Source organism: Arachis stenosperma, chromosome 8 (assembly GCF_014773155.1).
Source record: "Arachis stenosperma cultivar V10309 chromosome 8, arast.V10309.gnm1.PFL2, whole genome shotgun sequence".
In the NCBI taxonomy this organism is placed as follows: domain Eukaryota; kingdom Viridiplantae; phylum Streptophyta; class Magnoliopsida; order Fabales; family Fabaceae; genus Arachis; species Arachis stenosperma.
The window spans coordinates 25,546,980-25,571,665 of NC_080384.1; the positions used below are offsets into that span (position 1 = coordinate 25,546,980).

General features: G+C 38.2%; 1 protein-coding gene across 1 annotated transcript; it reads left to right on the forward strand.

The window, feature by feature from the left end:
* Positions 1 to 3,987: 3,987 nt before the first annotated feature.
* LOC130943791 (protein ENHANCED DISEASE RESISTANCE 2-like) lies at positions 3,988 to 5,979 on the forward strand. Its single transcript, XM_057871812.1, has 3 exons — positions 3,988 to 4,245; positions 4,362 to 5,345; positions 5,825 to 5,979. Coding segments are annotated over exons 2-3 (948 nt in total). The 5' UTR covers positions 3,988 to 4,245; positions 4,362 to 4,398; the 3' UTR covers positions 5,826 to 5,979.
* Positions 5,980 to 24,686: the final 18,707 nt, after the last annotated feature.

Consider the following 24,686-nt stretch of genomic DNA (forward strand, 5'->3'; position numbering starts at 1 on the left):
ATTTCTTAAAATAAAGATGGTTCTATTGACAAATATTATTTTAAATAATTTTATTAAAATTAAAAATTAAAAAAATAATAAAAAATTATATTATAATTTAACTATTTTTTATTTGTATTTAATTTTATTATTATTATTATTTTATTAATTTTAATAAATTTTATTTTTAAAAAAAATCAAGTGGCCCGAACCGGCTCGCTAATCCGCCATAAAACAGGACGAACTAGTATTTTGAGCAGAGTGGGTTGGAGCGGCTCAGCGCTTTGCCACCCTTACTATTTAACAAATAAATAAAAATGTAGTCTATTAGATACAATAAATGTGCATGATAATACAATAATATTTTATTAATTTTTTCTTTTTGTTTTTTAAAATTTTCTTCCACTTAATTTTTTTTATTTTTAATTTTTTCCTAATAAATATGTGTCAAATATGTAATTTAACTATGTATAATTATGTATTAAATATGTATCATGGTTTCTTTTACTTGTTTTTTTTGTGACCGTTTCTTTTACTTGTTTATGTTGAGTTGAAGTAATATATAATTATCGAAGAAATTATTTGTATGACTTAGTGTTAATAATTAATTTATAGTATACTTTGAAAATACATTTAATTTATATTTCAAAAATAATTATAACTACTTATTTTTTGTATAAGCATGTAATATAAAATATTTACTTCAGAAAACAGGTACTAATGTTTCATAATTATTATTATTATTATTTTCTGTAGCCAAACTTAAATGTGCTATGAGAATAATGAAAAAATTCAAAGACAAATTTTATTTAAGAAAAAGATAGTGTAATATTGCGGGGATAGGATAAAATGTGTCAAAGATGTGTTTAAAAGATAGAGTACAATGAGTATTTTATTATTCATGATTAAATACTTTTAACTTATCTTATAATGAATGTTAGGATTATTTTAATTTATTATTTTTTGTCATTACTTAATTATTAATTTAATTTTTTTAATTTAAGTTTTTTAGTTTAATAATTCAACATCATATTTTATTTATATTCCTAAATATTAATCTGATAATTAAGAATAATAAATTCTCATGGTTTTCTAATATTTTTTTTATTAAAAAAAAACTCTTGTGGTAATATCCAATATATCCTTTGGGTGGAGGGTATATATAGAACTTTCAAAATATCCTTTATTCAGAAATTGGTTGGTCATCTTTTCTTTAAAGATGTTTATTTTGAGAAACATCAGTTTTATTTATATACACCTCATCATGCTATTTTAAAGTATTAAAAATATCGATAAAAATAAGAAAAGATAAACAACTATGCTATAAAATAAGATCTACATTTAGTAATACATAAAAGATGGTATAAATATAATTTCTATTTTATTCTTATACTTTTTCTTAATCTGTCCTTAACATATATATATATAAAATAAATTATTTTAATATATTAATTTCACTCATAATCATCAATTTACTAATAAACTAGTTTTACAATGTATTATGTTAATACTAAATAAAGAATTAGAAATAAATCAATAATTACTAAAAATAGAATTTAATCATGGGATATATACTAATGTGCTAACGGGCAATGGCTAATAAAATATATTAACTTAAATAAAATATAATAACGAATTTGGATATATGCTAAGTGATATTCTAATGCAAAATGGTGTTAACAATTCTGGACTTCTGTTTGACGACTATGCAAGGATAATGTTAGCATTTTATGCACTCAAATACCGATATATATGCTTATTCACACAGAAGAACTTGATGTCAGGCTTATTATAATGGTAATTAATTAATAAACTAATAATCATGTCAATTCTTAATGTGTGGTTGTGTCCTTTCTTATGTCCCAAATTTAACATTGCCAATATGGCCATTTGTACAGGCAGGCATCTTAAATATTTGGAAGTTTTTGGTGACATTATTAATTCTTCACTATTTTTGACAGTGTATTGATATTGTATCTATTTTATTTTTTCTTCTCTTTTATTGTATTGGAACAACATTTCAAAATTCATTTACTTAATTTTAACAAAAAAAAAATTATATTAGATGTATTTTTCAATGTGTTTTAAAAATATTTTATTTATTATTTATTATTTTAGACGTATCTTGAATATAATTAGATTATACTATAAATTAAACTTTTTTTGAAAGAAACACTAAAGAATTATAAATAATATTTATTTATTTTTTAAATAAGAATTATTGAAAAATGAATATGACAGTGGTAGAATTAATTGTGTGTTTTTTCTTTTATTTTTTTATTTTTATTTTATTTTTTTATCTTTACCTTTTAAAGTTTAAACTTTGTTGAGTCAGAGTTAGTATCAGTACACCAAACAATATTTATTGAAAGAAAATAAATAAGCAAAAAGAAAATTCTATAAAGTGAAGTGAACATAAAAAAATAGTTGTGTATGGTTAATTAGTTTGGTTTTTTTTTTTTTTCAAAAAAATTGTATAGAACGGTCTAAGATATATAAAATGACTAACCTAGTGATTTAGCACATGAGCTTAATAGAACCATCTAGCACATCTAAAATTATAAGATCGTTTATTAAATAAATTCTTAATACATCTAAAATTCATCTAAAAATAATTGTCTTTATTATTTTTGTTAAATAATTGTATACCAAACTTGGAATGGAAAATATATTTTTGATATATAGCATTATTTTAATTTTAGTTTAGTTAGAGTTTGCTAGTTTTGTTTTATTAGATTTAAATTTAAATTTAAATATTTTAATTTAAAAAAATATAATTTTAAAGGTGAATTCTACCCTATTTTCTTTAAAATAATGAATAAATTACTCTTCGCGACATATACCCTTATTAGACTTAGCTGAAGCTCATGCTTTGCCAAAGATTACAAAAACGTTATTCAAAGTTAAAGCAAAAAGTGGTGCATCGGTTGATGATGATTCCAACCGTGAAGACAAACTAAAATTTAGGTCACTTCGGTCACTTGTTTTCATACTAATGGATCGCGGTAGAATGCAAAAAAGGGAACATCAATGCAACGCTGTCATGGTAGTTGCTACTCTCATCGTGACCGCAATTTATCAAACCGTTCTGAGTCTCTCAGGTGGACTCACTCAGGGCTGTAGCGACAATGGTCCAAATAGTAATAATCTTGTAAACGCTACTTTATCCCTCAATTCTACTGCAGTAGGGAAATCTGTCTTGTTAGACAATGTTTTTGGTACTATGTGTAAAGATTTTCAAAAATGTAAAAGGAAAATTTATGATAATCACTGTATATGTTACGAGGGTAATTTATCCTTTATTTTAATATGAAAATTCAGGTGTAGTCGATTTCACGTAAAGTCTATAGCTGAGAGCAGTTAGATGAAAATTTAGTCAAATTAGTCAAATCATTTAATGACTCTCACCTATCAACTTCATGTGAAGTCGACTACACCTGAGTTTTCACTTTATTTTAAAGAGGGTATAGTAGACTTCACCAATTTTAAATATATGAGAGAAAAAAATTTAAGACATAATATCTAAAAAGATTATTATAATTGTTTTGTTAAATTTTTATAAATAATGCATGATTGAAAGATGAATTATAATGAATACAATAATAGAATATTAGACTTAAACATTAAATAAAAAATGATATTTAAAGAATAAGTAGTCATTTTAAAATGAATAATGCTATATATTTAAATTTTTTATGAATTAATAATAATCAAGTTAAACAATAAGACTTAAAATAATGCTAATGAATTATAATTCAAATGACAAAATTTTTCATATTCATATAAGAATAAATTTAAATCTCTTCATCTTTAATAAAAAAAAATAAGACTTAAAATAATTTAGTCATAACTAATTTTTATTATAAAATAAATTTAGTTAGAATTAATTAACTAAAAAAATTAAATCCGTAATATTATTCTAATTCAAATTGTGCGGGCCAAAACTGAAAGTTAAAAGTTCTAGACATCTTTTCTCTTTGTCTCTGTCTTATGCTTGCGTGCCAGCAAAGTAAATTCATCTTAGCCCAGGCGCCCTCTTACCTTAATAAAGAAAAAAGAAATGGACCAAAGTGTAAGTTTCAATATTAAATAAATAATTAGAAATAATTAGTAGAAGAAAATAACGAAACCTGAGGAGAAAACAAGAAGAAAGAGTAAAGACCCGTGTCTTTTTTTCTGGGATCTTCGGAACTTAGCGACATAAAGCTCCACATTCATTCAAAACCACTTCATTCTTTGACTTCTTTTCTATTCCACGCTCTACAGGTACTCATTTCTCTGTTTTTCACTTCATAATTAAGCTTGTTTTCTAGCCAATTTTTCATTTTAATTGCTATTAGCTTAGTATTGTTATCATTATTAATTGTTGTTATCGTCCTTAGTATTATTAGGGGGAAGCGGGGAACATAATTAGTTGTTATGGCAAAAGAATCTGATTGGATTGATAGGATAAGATCTGAAGGTGCAATTCCACTGCTTGACCCTGAAAATTGTTCCAATGGTTGGGCAACTCCACCTGGTGATGCTTTCATGGTTAGGGGTCCTGATTATTTCAAATCTAGGGTTAAGGTTCCTGCTGGTGATTACCTTCTTAAGCCTCTTGGATTTGATTGGATTAAGAGTTCTTCCAAGATTAGTGATATACTCAGCAATCCACAAAGTAGGGTTAGAAAGGTCATTGATGATGAGTTTTCTCAATGTCATGAGAACAAGCCCTTTGTCTGGGCCTTTAATCTTCAAGTTCCTACCAAGGATAACTACAGTGCCGTCGCGTATTTTGCCTCCGAGGAGCCTGTCACCGAGGGCTCCCTCGTGGACAGGTTCTTGAGAGGTGACAATGGGTTTAGGAACTCGAGGCTCAAGCTGATTGCCAACATTGTTAGGGGTCCTTGGATTGTGAGGAAAGCTGTTGGAGAGCAGGCCATATGCATAATCGGCCGTGCCCTTCATTGTAAATATTGTTCAGGAGAGAATTTCATGGAAGTTGATATTGACATAGGGTCTTCCATGGTTGCCAGTGCTATAGTCCACTTGGCATTTGGTTACATCTCGTGCTTGACAGTTGACTTGGCTTTTCTTATTGAGAGCCAAGAGCAATCGGAGCTTCCGGAGAAGATTTTAGGCGCTTTCAGATTTTCTAACCTCAATCCTGCTTCAGCTATAACAGTTGAACCATCGTCTGTTGCGAGCGCTGATGGCTTACAAACACCTGTACCTACTACTAGATGGTGGCAGTCAATTGGGCAGGGCTTTTCCCACATTCTTCATCCAGGTGGTCCTCATCAAGATGGCGCCGCTATTGCTACTAACACTCAAGAAGCTAAAGTCACTGATGGCAAAGACAGTCCAAATGACTTGACAAAATGGTGAGTTTATGTAGTTTTAGCATGAATTTTGACAATGTGACTAAATATACATTAGAGTTTGAAGATTTAAGCTCGCCCCTGAAAGCTAAATTTTTTTCTGGTTTACTTATTTCCTTGTATCTTGGGCTTGGCAATAATATTATGATAATTTTATTGAAGAACAAGCACAATTACTTACCCTTTATGTATGCAATAATGTAAGATTGTTTAGCTTTCTGCGTAAGTGTTTCAAACTGATGATATGTTACAACTTACAGCATATTTCTCTCATCCCATATATTCTTTTCTTTCCATGTCTGAGTCCAACTCTAAAACTAGTTTTCATCATAATCATAAGCCTTTGGGAACAGCAAGTGTTAATAGAATGATGCATAAAGCAGGTTCCGAAACACTAATTTTAGGCTTCAAATGTTAAAAGTTAGTTGTCCCTTGACTATGGTTCCATACATGTACTAATTGTCTTCTATTTTCTGTGGCAGAATACATTCAACAGTTTCATTGGAAGAGCTGAAGGGGTATGTACAAGTCCCATTTAAGATGGTTATTCTTTTAGCCATTTTTAGTGATTGGCTTTGTTCTTTCCTATTAAGTTACACTATTATTAATTTATTATTATTATATGACATTATAGAAAGTCAGAATGGCCTCCATTTTTGGGCTTGATATTGTTGTATTTGTGTATATCTTTTCAAGTTATTTCAATGTACTTAATTGTTGAAAAACTTTTCTGTCAATTGAAATTCAATAGATTTGCTTACACTTTTTTTGGGCTAATATTATATTATGTTAAATGTATATTTGCCTTGGGGTATTGGGCTTAGCCTCTACTATTGTCTTTTTGTTTTTTCCATACTACCATCTTCCAAAATGTACGGCCCAAAGAAAATATGGGACCTAAAATTTTTTTTTGTTTTGTACTTAACCTACCAATCAAGTCCATTCTTAGTTATTTGATGGATTTCTACTTCAAATTATTAGTTAGCTATTCCAAACTTTTAAAATTTATTACAACCCATTTGGTTGTAATTAAGTATTTCTTTTCAATTTAAAAAAAAATGAAGGAAAACTACGTTCCAAAAAGGAAAATGAAAGTAACCTATGATGAAGGATAAAACTTATAAGTAATTCTATTTAGGCCAATTCTATAGTATCTATAAGTTGGTGTTTAATTTTTTGTTTAGCTTATTTTTTACAATAAATTTTAAATATTTAAAAATTATTTACTTTTATATTTTTTAAATTAAATATTATCTTTTAGGCATCATACGAATCACTTTTTATTTAATCTTCATTAGTTAAATCATGAGAGAATATTCTCACCGCATAGTTTTGGGTATTCACAGCCTTTCAATGGTATCTAAGATTACCAACGATTAAGAAAAAAAAAAAACTGACAAGGACTATCAGAGAGAAAATATGTCCAATACAAGAACAATTTTTCCACATCAAACTTTATAGCTTTGGCTATTAGTCTTGGGGTGCAACCAAGTTACCAAACTAGACGCATTGATTTCTTCTATGGTTTAACCACTATGTTAAAGTGTATAGAAAGATCAAAACATTATGTTCATATATAAATCCTTGTGTAACAACCACTCTCTCTTCACTCTCACACTTATCCCTTTTTAATCCAAAGTTCCAAATTCATGTCTAATTCTTCCTATACTCCATCTTCTTTTGATGATGATGAGTCTCCCCAACTTGTTCATGGAGGGTGGTCGTCGAGGCGTGGACACGAGTTTTGGTATGCGAGAAGAACCTTTCTCAAGAGCTACCATTTGAGCTTGGAGAAAAAGAACAATGGTGGGTTTAAGGAGAAGTTGAAGAAGTCAATGAAGGAAGTGAATGAAGCTGCCATGGGAGTTGTTTCAAGGATGCGTGAAGGGGTTTCCAAGAAGAAGCTTGGAATCAAAACATTTAAGGTCAAGATGGCAATACCATCCATGGTTCTTGTTACCATAAGATGTTTTATCCCATGGTTGAACAAAAGGAAAGCTATGTAACAATGATATATTTAGATAGATTGATAGATGTGTTAATGTGTATATATATAATACTACTATAACTTAGGACATAGAATTATCACCTGTTTGATGAATTATAAGTTGTTATGTAGATCATGGTCATGATCATGATCATAAGCTCCTAATGGTGTGTGCACCTATAAATTCTATCTAAATTTGTTGTCTGATATTTATTATCCGCCATTGACATTTTATTTTTTGAGTTATTTTAAAGATTATAGTCTATTAGAGTGTCACATGTAAAAATTAGTTATCAAGAATCTGTTATAAAAAGTCTTGTATACAAATGTAGGATATATATTTGGCAATCTCAGTGTAAAGAAACAATATATACATTTTTAATAATCATTCAAAACAATCATATCAGTTTTCATTTTTCTCTCTTTTTCTTTCTGCTCTCTCTGCTCAAGCTTATATTCATTTATGGTATCAAGAGCACACAAGATCCATGACTTAACTTGAAAATATTCAAACCAATGATGATGCTGCTAAATCAACACCAACAGCTTCTACTTCATCAAATTCCAAAGATAAACCATTCAACATTCCACTAGCTAAGAAATTGAGTGAAACCAACTTCTTGACCTGAAGACATCTTGCAACCCTTTCAATCTGCGGGCAGGAACTTGAAGATCACCTGGATCAAGGTAAAATTCCTCCACGCTATGATAATCCTGCAGATGAAGCCAATAAAAAAGAATCCAAAAAATACAAAACATGGAGAATTGATGATTACAATGTCACCTCTTGGCTATTTGCTTCAATGGACGACTCGTTCAAACATAAAGTAATCGGGTGTCACTTTACTCATGAGATATGGAGTAGAATTCATACATTTTTTGCTTTCTGTTACGGTCCGGCCCAAAGTCAGCGCGGGTCGACCCGACTCAAGCAATACCCGACCCGGACACGCGCCCTCCAACCGACCCGGACACGCGTCCTGTACGGCTTACACACGGCTGCAGGACAGCGTCCTTGGGAATATGGGCCTGTCCCATAAGGGGCCCACTACTGACATATATATAAGGGGAAGATTGGCTCTTCCCCCGAGGTACGTCATATCTTTTCAACCCTTTACTCTGCTCGCATGCACATTGCTGACTTGAGCGTCGGAGTGTCTTTGCAGGTGGCACCCCCCCCATCATTTCTCCAAGACAAGTGCTCGGCTACTCGACTACCCGTAAGACAGTGCGACCCAAGTTAAGGCGTCCTCACCCTTGCATCTTCCGTCCACCCGATCTGTTCGGAACCCGACCAACGAACATTGGCGCCGTCTGTGGGGATCGTCTAAATGGAAGTCGTACTGGGTCCCGGCGACCAAGGCCGGGCTGCCGGAGCGGAGGGGGCAGCCTCCGTCGCCTCGCAAGGGGGGCGGCGGAGGTCCCCCCATCGACACACGAGGACACGACCATTCGGAGGAATGGGCGGCGATAGCGCCATAATAATGCAAGAGCTACGCCACAGAGTCCAGAACCTGGAGCGGCAGCTTGCCGACCGGGAGCGGGACGGACGGTCTACCGATCCGAGCTATACCCCGTCTCCCGGGAGCGAGGAAGAAGACTCTCACCGAAGCCGCCCGCGGACGGAAGCGGAGAGCTCGCGGGAGAGTCACCCATAATGAGGAGACGAAATGACACGATCATCTACTCCCGCGGCAGACCGACCCATCGAGCGACAAGAGGTCGCGAAGACGGAAGAACACGACAACCTGTGATAATGGGCGCCACCCCGTTCCACCGATCTATCCTCGAGGTCCGGCTGCCGAAACACTTCGACAAGCCAACGGACATGAGGTACGACGGAACTCAAGACCCTCTAGAACACCTCACGGCCTTCGAGGCCAGGATGAATCTAGAGGGAGTAGGCGACGAAGTAAGATGCCGCGCCTTCCCGGTAACCCTAGCAGGACCAGCGATCAGATGGTTTAACGGCCTCCCTCAAGGTTCCATCTACAATTTCTCAGACATCAGCCGCGCATTCCTGGCTCAATTTACAACGCGAATAGCAAAGGCCAAGCATCCTATCAACCTTCTCGGGGTAACCCAGAGACAGGGAGAGCCGACCAGGAGGTACTTAGATCGGTTCAACGACGAATGCTTGGAAATCGACGGCTTAACCGACTCGGTGGCCAGTCTCTGCCTGACGAACGGCCTCCTCAACGAGAACTTCCGGAAACACCTTACCACGAAGCCGGTTTGGACAATGCATGAAATCCAAACGGTGGCCAAGGAGTACATAAACGACGAGGAAGTCAGCCGAGTCGTGGCTGCCAATAAGCGGCAGTCCGGTTATGGCCAGGCTCGGCAGTCCGGTGGAGACGGTGAGAGAGCAAAAGAAAAGGCCAGGGAGGAGGCATCAAACAAAGCACCTAGGCCATTCCCTCGAGTCGGAAAATTTACTAACTACACTCCACTCACCCTCCCCATCGTGGAAGTGTATCAACAAATAGCTGAGAAGGGAATTCTTCCGAAGCCTCGACCACTTAAGGACCGTAAGGGTGGAAACAAGAACCTTTATTGTGATTACCATAAGGGGTATGGCCATCAAACACAGGACTGTTTCGACCTGAAGGATGCATTAGAACAGGCGATAAGGGAAGGAAAGCTAGCATCGTTCTCCCATCTCATCAGGGAGCCGAGAAGGCGTTATCGTGATCAAGACGAGGAAGGAAAGACGCGCTCGGCCAAGCGGCGACAGGAGCCCGAAGACAGAGACCATGGCCTCACTGTGATAAACGTGGTAACGGCAAAAAACGCTGCACCAAAATCCCGGTCGGCACACAAGAAAGACGCCAAGGTTCTGGCGATCTCGTCCTCACCGGTGCAAAGTACCAAAAAACCTCCATCCATTTCTTTCGGCCCAGAAGACCAATGGTTCAACGACGCCCCGGAAAACCCCCCCATGGTCATAACGGCCAGAGTGGGAACCGGCCTCGTCAAACGGATCCTTGTCGACACGGGAGCCGATTCAAACATCATGTTCCGCAACGTATTCGACGCACTAGGGCTAAAGGATGCCGACCTGACGACTCACCAGCACGGGGTTATTGGGTTAGGCGACCACTTCATAAAACCGGACGGAGTCATTTCCCTACCAATCTCGGTGGGACAGATGCAAGGCCGAAGATCGGCGATGGCCGAGTTCGTAATTCTCCGAGATTCCACAGCCTACAACATCATCTTGGGAAGAAAAACAATCAATGATTTTGAAGCCATAATCAACACCAAGCTGCTAGTTATGAAGTTCGTCACCGATGATGGATCCATAGGGACCATAAGAGGAGACCTCGAGACGGCGGTCGCTTGTGACAACGCCAGCCTTTCCCTCAGGAAGAAGTCCAAGGAAGCATCCGGCGTGTTCCTAGCCGACCTTGATGCTAGAGTAGAGGACAAGCCGAGGCCAGAACCAGAAGGGGACCTCGAGAAGTTTAGAATCGGTGACGAGGAGGAAAAGTTTACATTCGTTAACAAGAACCTCCCACATGAGCTGAAAGAGCCTTTGATTGAAATGATAAGGGCCAACAGGGACTTGTTCGCATGGACACCAGCCGACATACCGGGCATAGATCCAAAAATCATCTCACATCACCTAGCCGTCAAGCCGGAAGCACACCCAGTGGCTCAACGGAGGAGAAAGATGTCAGCGGAAAGAGCAGAGGAGGTAGCCAAGCAAACGGCCGGCCTCCTAGAAGCAGGCTTCATACGGGAAGTGGACTACACGACGTGGCTCTCAAATGTAGTATTGGTAAAAAAACACAATGGCAGGTGGAGAATGTGCGTGGACTACTCTGACCTTAACAAAGCATGCCCCAAAGATTGCTTCCTCCTCCCCAACATAGATGCACTCGTCGACGCCGCGGCGGGATACCGGTATCTAAGTTTCATGGACGCCTACTCTGGTTACAATCAGATACCGATGCACCGACCAGACGAAGACAAAACGGCGTTCATAACGCCAGGAGGAACTTTCTGCTATAAGGTAATGCCATTTGGCTTAAAAAATGCGGGGGCGACATATCAAAGGCTGATGAACAGGATATTCCACGACCTCATAGGGAAAACGGTTGAAGTTTACGTGGACGACATCCTGGCAAAAACAACACGACCTGACGACCTCCTAAACGACCTGGCAAGTGTATTTGCGTCCCTCCGTCAACACGGTATGAGGCTGAACCCCCTCAAGTGCGCCTTCGCCATGGAAGCCGGCAAGTTCCTGGGATTTATGATAACTCAGAGAGGGGTAGAAGCTAACCCGGAGAAATGCCAGGCAATACTTCAGATGAAGAGCCCGGGCTGTATCAAGGACGTCCAGAGGTTGGCAGGACGATTGACATCACTTTCCCGGTTTCTCGGAGCCTCGGCGACAAAGGCCCTGCCATTTTTTAACCTCATGAAGAAAGGGATGGCGTTTGAGTGGACACCCGCGTGCGAAGAAGCCTTTCAACACTTCAAGGAAATCCTGGCGGCACCTCCCGTTCTCGGGAAGCCAAGGGACGGGGAACCACTATACCTATACCTCGCTATAACAAGCGAAGCCCTGGCCGCAGTACTGATACGGGAGGACGGGAAAACCCAACAACCAGTCTACTTCATAAGCAGGGCCCTACAAGGAGCGGAATTAAGATATAGCAAGTTGGAAAAGCTAGCCTTGGCACTCCTAACTTCCTCGAGAAGGTTAAAACAATACTTCCAAAGTCACCAAGTGGTCGTCAGAACGGACCAGGGGATCCGACAAGTTCTCCAAAAACCCGACCTAGCGGGAAGAATGATGACCTGGTCCATCGAACTCTCTCAATATGACATACGGTACGAGCCCCGGCAAACCATCAAGGCGCAGGCCATGGCGGATTTCTTGGTTGAAGTAACGGGAGATCCAGGCGAAGACATGGGTACACGGTGGAAGCTCCATGTGGACGGAGCCTCCAGCCAGACCTTCGGAGGTGCCGGGATCATCCTGGAAAGCCCGATTGGGGTTGTATACGAACAGTCGGTTAGATTCGAATTTCCCATCTCAAACAACCAAGCGGAATACGAAGCCCTCATAGGAGGCTTGACCCTAGCGGCGGAAGTCGGCGCAAGAAGACTGGAAGTATGCAGCGATTCCCAAGTCGTCACTTCCCAAGTAAACGGCAGCTACCAAGCCAAGGACCCCTTGTTGCAGAAGTACTTGGAAAAGGTTAAAAGCTTGAGCCAAAAGTTCGAAGAGGTCACGGTCCAGCATGTACCCAAAGAAAGGAACACACGGGCAGACCTCCTATCAAAATTGGCCAGCACGAAGCCAGGGGAGGGGAACCGGTCTCTCATCCAAGGCATGACAAGGGAACCAGCAATTGCGCTACACATAACCACCCTAAGTTCTTCATGGCTGGACCCCATCACCAACTTCCTAGAACACGGCCAAGTCCCTGGTGATGAAAAGGATGCGGCAAAACTAAGAAGAGAAGCGGCAAAATACGCCGTCATCCAAGGACAGCTGTTCAGAAAAGGGCTTAGCCAACCCCTACTGAAGTGCCTACACCCCGACCAGACGGACTATGTCCTCAAGGAAGTCCACGAGGGCTGCTGTGGGCACCACATCGGAGGCAAAGCCCTAGCAAGGAAGTTAATCCGAGCTGGGTACTACTGGCCGTCGATGATGACAGATTCCAAAGAGTTTGTCAAAAAATGCATAAAGTGCCAACAGAACGCCAACTTTGCCAAGGCACCGGCCTCCGAGTTAAGCTTGCTAACGACCTTCCGGCCGTTCGCTCAGTGGGGAGTCGACCTCTTAGGGCCCTTCCCAGTCGGCCCTGGGCAGGTCAAATATCTCATAGTAGCGATTGATTACTACACCAAATGGATAGAAGCCGAGCCACTGGCTAGCATATCCTCGGCCAATTGCAGAAGATTCATGTGGAGGCAGGTGATAACACGATTCGGGATACCAGAAGTCGTCATCTCGGACAATGGCACGCAGTTTACTGACAAGAAGTTCACAGAATTTCTCAGCGGCCTGGGTATAAGGCAAAGGTTCTCTTCGGTAGAACACCCCCAGACGAATGGACAAGTGGAGTCCGCCAACAAGGTTATCCTTTCAGGATTGAAAAAGAGGTTGGACAATAAGAAGAAGTTCACAGAATTTCTCAGCGGCCTGGGTATAAGGCAAAGGTTCTCTTCGGTAGAACACCCCCAGACGAATGGACAAGTGGAGTCCGCCAACAAGGTTATCCTTTCAGGATTGAAAAAGAGGTTGGACAATAAGAAGGGTGCTTGGGCCGACGAGCTAGCGTCGGTCCTCTGGTCTTACCGAACAACCGAGCAGTCCTCCACCAAGGAAACTCCTTTCCGATTAACGTACGGGGTGGACGCGGTAATATCCGTAGAGATCGGTGAACCGAGTCCGCGATTGCTTTTGAAAGGAGTGGAGGAAACTGTAGAAAAGGACCTGATAGATGAAGCCCGGGAAATGGCCCATTTGACGGAAACGGCGCTAAAACAAAGAATAGCTCTGCGATACAACACCAAAGTGCTCAAGAGGGAATTTGAGCCTGACGACCTCGTCCTAAGGCGGAATGATATCGGCCCACCGACCTCCGGAGAGGGCAAGCTAGCGGCAAACTGGGAAGGTCCCTACAGAGTCAAAAAGGTGATGGGAAAAGGAGCCTTTAAGTTAGAAAGGCTCGATGGCAAGGAGGTCCCGAGGACATGGAACGCGGACAACCTTAGAAGATTCTACTCCTAGAGGACGGAGTGACATGCCAGCTAATCTAGCTAAGTAGTCAATTTGTCATTTGTAGTAACTTTCAAGTCCTTTATGTGGTTACCGAATAAGATATACTTGTGCAAATTCTCCACCATATTTTATCTCCGCTTTTCAGATAAAACATTCCGTCACGACTAACAACGACACGCGACCCGGGACTGATCACCCCGGGAGGTCATCTACCACCGTTGTAACGAATAACTACACGAAAGGCCACGGGCCGCCGGTCTAAACGACTTCAAACCAAAGACGGTTAATAGGAACAATAACACGATCAGACGAATAAACGACAACTATAAACCAAAACGGTTAGAAACAATAAACGCACTCGGACAAATAAGAAAAGGTTTATCCGACAACACGAGCAAGCGACCAAAAAAGGGTCATTGTTCACAAGCCAAAAGAAAGGTTTGAAACAAGTCGGCAAGGCCCGTCACCGACGCAGACATATCCACTGCAGGAAAACAAAGAAGGTCGGTTAATCGTCGCACAATACCAATTAAGGGAAAAAGGTAAAGGGAAAAGTGAAAAGCTCCTCACAAATATAATTACGGCCGGACTCCCGGTCACCCATGAGGAGATGGGGATTTACTGGGTTCTTCCCAAAAACTGCGTTTAGCACCTCGGCAATCTGCTTATCTACTGCCGACATGCTTCTATAATTTACCTTAATAAAACTATTGGCCCCTGCCCCGAAGCTCCAATAAGTCGGGATGAGCCGCACCCCCTCCAAAGACAACCAAAAGGGGTGACGATCTTTGGCCGGGCGGACCTTAAAATACTTGTCCTTAAACCCATGGTAAGAATCTTCGAACAAACCGAAAATCTTCCGACCCTGGGCAGCCCGGAAGGACATGAACCCTTTTCTATGTTTCCCCTCCTTGGAAGGGTTTGTGAGGGTGAAGAAAAAGAGGAAAACATCCACGGACACCGGCAGTTCGAGATATTCACAGACCATCTCGAAACAGCGGATCGAAGCCCAACTGTTCGGATGCAACTGCGACGGTGACACGGAAATTCGGTTTAAGAGCGCCATTTGAAAGGCTGAGAACGGAATGCGAACTCCGACTTGAGTGAACATGGCTTTGTAGAACCAAATCCAGTCGGCGACCTGGCGGGGTTGGAAGTTGATTTCGTACAATCGCTCGTGAGGAGCCGGGACGAAAACGTCGTAATTGGCCTCCTCGTCGGTCCCGCCGCACAAATACCCGGCTTGTCGGAACTCGGTGAGCTCCTCCTCGCCCATTTGATTGGGTGAATCCCTTATATCAGAGACGACCCAAGCATATTGGTCGTACGCCGCAGGGTTAACGGATGCCCGGGAGACCGTGCGAGCCATACCTACATGGGGGTACCATCCAGTTAGTCTAAGAGATCGGTTGCTCAGGCCGAACACAAACACTACCCCCACGACTTCCCGACTAAGGCCAATCAAGACTAAATGGCAAAAAAGAACGAGAAAAAACCTACCCTGGAATGGTACTTTTCCCCCTAACACGTCTACTCGCAACTAAAAGGCTACACAGTAACTTCAAAGAACCAAACAACAAGCATACAAAAATAATGCATAAAAGGGGGAGTGATTCGAAAGATACCTGAATTGATTAAAAGAGGAAGAAGTTGCGAATCTGGGAAAAAGCAAGAAGGACGAACAGAGGCACCACAGCAACACCTTGAAATCTTGCAGCAGGGAGGAAGAAAGGAAAAAATGGGGAGTGTGAAAAGGTGTAAAAGCACCGAAACCAACCGTTTAAAAACTGCTCCCAAAGCGCAAAACGCCTGGGGGCAGAATGGTCTTTTCAAACGGGGTTTTTCACCCCATTATGAGCATTCAATGCTCGGCGCAGGAAACGAAGCGATGAAACGGTTGCTTAAGCAACCAAGAGACGCGCGTTGGGGGCACACCCTTCCCACGAGCGGCCGGCCAGACGAGATGCGACACGACACGCCATTGGTAGCTCCCACGACTACCATTGGCGTGTGGGGGCACTGTTACGATCCGGCCCAAAGTCAGCGCGGGTCGACCCGACTCAAGCAATACCCGACCCGGACACGCGCCCTCCAACCGACCCGGACACGCGTCCTGTACGGCTCACACACGGCTGCAGGACAGCGTCCTTGGGAATATGGGCCTGTCCCATAAGGGGCCCACTACTGACATATATATAAGGGGAAGATTGGCTCTTCCCCCGAGGTACGTCATATCTTTTCAACCCTTTACTCTGCTCGCCTGCACATTGCTGACTTGAGCGTCGGAGTGTCTTTGCAGGTGGCACCCCCCCATCATTTCTCCAAGACAAGTGCTCGGCTACTCGACTACCCGTAAGACAGTGCGACCCAAGTTAAGGCGTCCTCACCCTTGCATCTTCCGTCCACCCGATCTGTTCGGAACCCGACCAACGAACACTTTCCAACCTAAAGCTCGTGCTCGACAATTGCACCTGCAACTACGATCAGTCAAGAAACAAGCCTCAACGTCAGATTATCTTCTTCAAATCAAAAAGCTCTCAGATTCATTGGTTGTGATCAGCTCACCACTCTCTGATGCAGAATACACCAATATCATCCTCGATGTCCTCAACGAAGAATATCATTCGTTTATCACAATGATCACTACCAAAAATTCTCCATACTCTATCCCAGATCTTGAGGCATTATTGATGGCACAAGAAGAAATAATTGACAGATTCAAGAAATCTAAATCATCTATGGTTCAAGTTCATCTGTCACAAACTACTACTACTCTAGAATCAACCTCTCACCAACAACAGACTTCTCCGACAAATTCATATTCTAATCCAGCTCGCGGAACATACAATAACTTTGGAAGAAGAGGTCGTGGTGACAGAAATTCTCGTGGTGGCAGAGGTTCTTGGGGAACCAACAATCACCCCCAATGCCACCTGTGACTATTCGTTTGATTCTAACCTTAGCCCTTTCTAAAGGTTGGACACTCAAACAATATGACTTTCATAATGCATTCCTTGATGGCATGCTATATGAAACTGTTTATATGAGTCAACCTCCAGTTTTTTCCCACTCAAATCCTCATTTAGTATCTAAACTTAATAAAGCAATCTATGGACTACGCCAAGCACCTCGTGCATGGTATATGACCATTACTGCTGCATTAAGAAACTATGGTTTTCAGTGCACAAAGTCTGATCTCTCTCTCTTCACTAAATTTCCTAACAAATCTATTATTTATGTTTTAATTTATGTAGATGATATGTTAGTAATAGGAAATGATAATTCTGAAATAATGAAAGTACTACAACAATTACATTCTACATTTCTTCTTCAAGATCTTGGTGATATCAACTTTTTTCTAGGATTTGAGGCCCTTCATTTTCTTGGTAACATGATCACCTTAAACCAATCTAAGTATATTCTTGAGCTTCTATCTAAATCGGGGATGCAAGATTTCAAGCGCATAAGCACCCCTATGATTAACAATTCTAAATTAACAGCAAATACTAGTACTCCCTTTGAAGACCCCACTCTCTTTCGATCTATACTGGGGGGTCTACAATATGTGACTGTGACTCGCCCTGACATTGTCTTTTCGGTAAACAAGCTTAGCCAGTTTATGGCTAATCCCATGCTAGAACATTGGAATGCAGTCAAGCGAGTACTTCGTTACTTCGCAGGTACGCTTCACACATGCTTAGAATTTTATCCTTCAACTAACTTAAGATTAACTGCTTTTGTAGATTTTGATTGGACTGCGGATATGGATGATCGCAAATCTATTTCTGGTTACTGTGTTTATTATGGTTCGAATCTTATTTCTTGGAAGTGCAGCAAACAACTTACTGTTAGCCGCAGCTCTACAGAGGCAGAATTTCGCGCACTAGCAGCTGTGTTTGCAGAGTTGATCTGGATTCAGAATCTACTAATCGAAATTCAGCAATCGTGTCGTACATCACCTACTGTGTTATGTGATAACATGTCCGCTGTGCTGTTCGCGTATAATCCAATCCTCCATGATCGCACTAAGCACGTTGAACTCAATCTTTACTTTGTTAGAGACAGAGTCATCAAGGGTCAAGTAGTAGTCACTCACATCCCTTCCAGTGAGCAAATAGAAGATATCTTTACTAAACCTCTCTCCAATTACTTATTTGAGAAGTTTCGAAGCAAACTCAGGTTGTCCACTAAATCTCCCTGAGTTTGTGGGGGATATTAGAGTGTCACATGTAAAAGTTAGTTATCAAGAATATGTTATGAAAAGTCTTGTATACAAGTGTAGGATATATATTTGACAATCTCAATGTAAAAAAACAATATATATATTTTCAATAATCATTCAAAATAATCATATCAATTTTCATTTTTCTCTCTTCTTTCTGCTCTCTCTACTCAAGCTTATATTTCTTTATAGTCATACTAGAATTGACCTAATAATTATGATATAGGAATTATACATAAAGATAAAACAGAACTTGTTATTTACTGCATAATAATTACTTGATCTTTTTTTTAACTTATATCAAGGCAACTTATGAAAATGTAAAAATTTAATCAAGAAAATTTTTTCATCAACAAATTATGTTTTACAATAAATAAAATCTAACTGTACCAACGGATGTCTATCGCTAAAATTAAATAAATCAATGAGTAGGAATATCTTGGCTAAGGATGTTAGACATTCTTTCAAACCACTCTTCAGAAATCCTAAACAAGAGACTAAGAGAGGATCCCTAGAAATGTAGCTCAACAAAATATACTGAATACACAATCCGGCCTTGATAATTTTTTTGAAGGGGCTACATGCCTACATGACCCTTAAATAAAAAAAAAAATTTTCTGGCCTTTGATATTTAATTTTAAGAAACTGGTTAGTTTCAGTGTCAATGATCTTTTTTTAAAACATACTTATGTGATACGTTAATCACCAATAATATTCTCCGTCATTTAATTTTTATAAGTAAAAATAATTTAAAAATCACTAATATTTCTTAGTTTTACACAATAAATTTAACTAATGTATTTAAAAAAAGTAATAAAAAATAAAAAAAGAAAAATAAAAACTAAACGGCCTTAATAATTATTCTTAAAAGACAACGAAACTCCCAATAAAAAAAATTTGTTAATGCTAGTTTGTTCTTAATGAATAAATCAATAGTTTAACATACCATATAAGTTTATTCCATTAATACCGATAAAAAAATATTGACAAAGTGACTAACTAGTCTCATAAAAATAAAATTCAAAAGCCAGAAATAATAAATTTTTTTGTTAAAAATTTCGTTATCTTTTGAAATAATTGTCAAAAAGACCGTTTATGATTTTTTCTCATATCTTAAACTTATCTTAAAATTATAGAACACAAACCCCTAAAACCGCAAATGCATGACATATTATTTTACTCATAATAGGATTCAGCTTAATTTACTCATAATTGTATCAATTTAGCAAACATCCTATATCTTGAAGATGTTATAAAAATAAGAGTAAAGGACATTTTCGTCCCTGACCTTTTTTTTTACGGACATTTTCGTCCTCAAGCAATGAAAAATACATTAAAGCCCCTGACCTTTGAAAAACATGGACATTTATGTCCCTCCGTTGATTTCACCCGTTTGCACTGGACGGAAAAGGTTGACGTGGCACAGGTGGCGCTGTGGTGGCACGTAACGGAGGCCACGTGGCAGGGGCCAAAAAGTTAGCGGACATATAAGTCCCTAGAGACGAAAACGACGCCGTTTCGTCTCCTCCCCCAATCTTTCAAATTTCTCTTCCCTTTTCTTCTTCCTCGACCCCTGCCTCCATCACTGCCGCACAGCCGCGCCTCCGTCAGCCACCATCAACGCCGGCAACCTCTTCCTTCCTCTCTTTTGGCGTCTTCTTCCCTTTCTCACTCCCTTACTCCCATTAGTCTCTCTCTCTTCTCACCCTCCTTCCAAGGAGAGATATACAAGGGCGAAAAAACAGAATCTGGAGAGATATACGAGAGAGAAGATGATAATATAGATGATAAGGATGGAAATGAAGTTTTTGTTGAATGAATACACAACATAGAATCGAAATAAACCCTTGGGAGGGATGATTTAGGGGCTGTGACAATTTCCTTCATATGAGAAGAGGAAACTTTACGCCTTAAGGCACTCCAACTACTCTCTCTTGCAGGAAGATGGGTTTCATGTTCATCCTCTGATGATGGAAATGGTGGCACAAAACCTCCAACAATAGCTTTTTGGAAAACTTCATAATCAACATCATAGGAGTCCACTTTCTTCTCACCAGGCCGAACCTTAGCACTTGATTTGAAACTTTCTACTTTACTGTAAGATTTATCCATCAAAGGCAAGAACCTTGAGAAAACTTCGCAGAAGTCAGCAGGTTCATGAGCTTCCCTAATCACTTTAATGGGTCCTTTCGCTATAATACGTAGCCTTGACTAGGCTATCTGTATCACGATCTCCATAATAGGACTCATGATCATGATCTCCATGGTCATCTCTGAAATAGGAAGCATATTTTTAAACTTATATTCAATCGAAAATCTCTAAAACTAATCACAGAGACACTGACCAAAGAGTTGCAATATTCAGGTAGGATGCACATAAAAAAAAGGAAGAAGAAAGAAAAAGAAAAAGATATGCACCAAAACAGTAATATCATATCCATGAAAAATGCAATATCTAGAAAATAAACAAGCACCATAAAAGGTACATAATATCTAAAGGGATACAGAGATGAGCTACTTATTATTGCTCAAAAATTGAATTAAAAAAAGTTATTTGTATTATTACCTGATATCACTTCCTTTACGGAAGATATGAATTGATGGATACCCTTGTATGTGATGGCTGCATTTGATGAAAAATATGGTTGAATGGCAAAAGGTAAACATGAGGATGCCAAATGAAATTACAAAAACACAAATTCATATTCAACTTGAAAAAGTATAAGTATAAAAGTTCATGTCCATCTTGTGAACAAGGAGATAACTAAATTACAAATTAAGAAAAGAGAAAGATTGTAGAAGGAGATAAGTAAATTGGCTGAATATTTGTTTTTGAAGGGAACAAAAGCAAGAAAAGTTTTGAATTTTAATAGTACCTCCGGCATAAATCTCCTTTAACAATTATATCAAAAGTAAGCTACATGAAACCTAACAAAAGTGTATCATTGAATCAAAGAAATTAGCTCATTTTAAAATAGAGATGTGCATTAGACAGCAAAATGAGCACATAAGAGTTCATTGTTAACCAAAACAGGCAATGAGAATTTACACAGCAGCAGTGTAAAATATCAGTCTCAGCAATTTTCATTAACCAACCCTAATCCTAACAACTCAAGAACAATTGAACAAACTAAATATAATGAACTACAAACAGTGATTGCACAGACAGCAGCATTAAGCAAGCAAGACCTAATCTACGCCAGATTCTCTAACAACCTAATATAACTAACTAATCTAACCAAATTGAAATTAGCTAAACAAAACTAACTAAAAAATATTAATTAATAACAGAGTGAATTAAATAGAGAGAAAGAAGACCTGGGAAGCACATGGGTGGTAATGAGAGAGAGAGAGGAAATGATGGTTGGGTCCTAGTAGCGACGGTGGTGCGCCGGTAGAGAGGCGGCGGCGCGGCGGCAGTGGGTCGCCGAAAAGGTTGTTGCGGACGAACGGTGGGTGGAAGGAGGGTGAGAAGAGAGAGAGACTAATGGGAGTAAGGGAGTGAGAAAGGGAAGAAGACGCGAAAAGAGAGGGAGGAGGAGGTCGCCGGTGTTGATGGTGGCTGATGGAGGCGCCGCTGTGCGGCGGTGATGGAGGGAGGGGCCAAGGAAGAAGAATGGAAGGGAATAGGACGAAGGAAGAAGAAAAGGCAGAGAATTGGGGGAGGTTACAAAAACGGCGTCGTTTTTGTCTCCAAGGACTTATATGTCCTGTTACGAAATGCTCCATGCCACCTGGCCTCCATTACGGCCACCTCAGCGCCACCTCTGTCAGCTCATCCTTTTTCGTCCAGTGCAAACAGCTGAATTCAACGGAAAGACATAAATGTCCACGTTTTTCAGGGGTCAGGAACTTTAATGTACTTTCTATTGCTTGAGGACGAAAATGTCCGCGAAAAAAAAGGCCAGGGACGAAAATATCCTTTACTCTAAAAATAATTTAAAGTAAATAAATATATAAATCAACAATTTAGTCCCAAGTATTTTACGTATCAATCTTCAATAGAAAAATAAGTAGCTATTATTTTATACAGTCCAAAATGGAGGGAAGACCAAAATAAAAAGAAAATCCAAGAAAGTCAATTAGGTACCTCAAAAAAAATCATGGGAAAAAGAATGTGCATGGCTTATTTTAGATATTCAAATTGGTGGTCGTGGATCTTCTTTCTCATACACTGAAAGTCTGAAACTAATAATCCCATTTGTGTGAGCAATATTTTACTATTAAATCATACATTGAAAAAAAAAAGTACTATCATTCATAGAGAAATGTTAGAATTGACGGTTAATGTTTCCTATCATAATCATGAAATCATCTATAAGATTTGAAATCTGATTGATTTATATTGATGTAAATAGATGTTGTATAATGGAATGCTTCCATCAAAATCTTGCCTTTATTAACAGGAGGTATTTAATTTTTGTTTGTCAGTGGATTGGACAATCTCAAATTTTAGGTACCTAATAGATTGGACAACTTCTAATTTTAGGTACATGATACACACCTACACAACTTCTTACATACTTACTTTTGAGATGGGAAGATGGCAGGAATGCCGTGTGAGACTCATTAGCGGAGGTATTTAATTTTAAATTATGTTAGGATTATCAAACGGGCTAGTCCGGCCATTTAGTCAAGAACTCGTGGGTTAAATGGACTGGACTGTTTAAACCCACTTCATTCGCGGGTCATAATTTTTCAGCCCGGATCATTTATGGCCAGTCTAATGAGTTAAACGGGCTAGTCCGTTTATTTTTTTATTTTATTTTTTGAAAAATATTTTAATAAAAATGATCACTTTTAGGTAAAAAAATCTTTAAAAAAAAATATTTTTTAGTTGATCTGTCAAATTTTTGGGTCGGATCGGGAGAAATATCGGTTAAAAGTGCTACTTTTTTTTTTAAAAAAATGTAAAAAAAAAAAATGGGCCACCCATTTAGCCCGCGAGCTAGCCCGTTTAACCCGTTATTTTTTTTTCCGGATTAATCGAACTCAATCCGTTTATACCAAAATTTAAACGAGTTTAATTTTAGAGACAAAGCCCGTCCATTTAAATGGATAAACGGATTGACTCGATGAGTTTAACCCATTTTGACGGTCCTAAATTATGTTCATCATATAGATTTCATGGAATTTCCATAATTATATTTTGGGTGAGAACTTTTTCCACAACGATATGCAACAAATTTCTAACAAATAGAATAGTTATAGTAATAATTAAGTTGGATTGGTTTAATAGTTAGTTTATTAGTCTGTTTAAGTAAATGTCAGGGTTTAAATTCCGCTTTATGCAGCAACTCAACGACAAGCCCAAAAAAAAGAAGTTATAACAGCTACTATATAGTACTCAACCAATCAACCATTTTGATGATTAAAAGAAAAGTGAATTTTTGTATAAAAACATGACCATGTGCAGGGACGGTTCTACATACATTGTTGTGGGGGCAAGCGCCCCCACTACAATTTGAGATCTTTTTGAATAGTATATGATAATAATATTTATTTGCCCCCATTAGATTATTAAATTTGACCCCACAATAAATTTTTACTCAACTTTTGGTACTTAATTGTCAATTTAAAAATTTTATATTAGAAATTCGTTAGAACTTAGAATGATCAATTCTCAAATTTAAACGAAATTAGTGTTCTTTTTTAAAAATCAACTCAAAAGAATATTATTTATCTTCTTTTCAAATTAGCTTTAATTTTTGCATAGCAACTGTATTAATTGAAAGAACTTTTTTAACTATAAATATAAAGGTGAATGCTATGGTACATATAATGTAGTGCCTATTTACTAAAAAAGGTTAAAAGTTATTATTTTATTTAAAAGATATAAAAATAAATAATTTTTAAAAACTCAAAACTTACTAATAAAAATAAGTTAGGCAACATTTAGGCAAAAACTCATAGGCACCATAGAATTGGTCAAATATAAATAAGAGTCGACTTCTAATTGTGTTAGGAAGTGAATTTTTAAATAATTATTTAGTAATATATATAAAAAGAGAGAAATTTTGATGGTAGTTAACAGAAAAATTATTTAATTTTTTAAAATATAAAACCTAAAATAATAGAAATTTAAATTATATATTATTATTTAAATTACTATTTTAGTATTTGTAATTTATATATTAGATATTTTGAAGGCTAATCATATTTTACAATAATAAAATATAATCATAACAATAATTATGTTATATGTACATAAAAAATAATTATTTGTATAAAATATATATTAAAATATAAAATACACATTAAAAATAAGTTAAACAATACATATATTTATACACAGATATATAATAATTAATAAATAATTTAATATGTAATTTTTTATATACATATATTATTTTTATTATAAAAATAATTATGATGTTATATAAA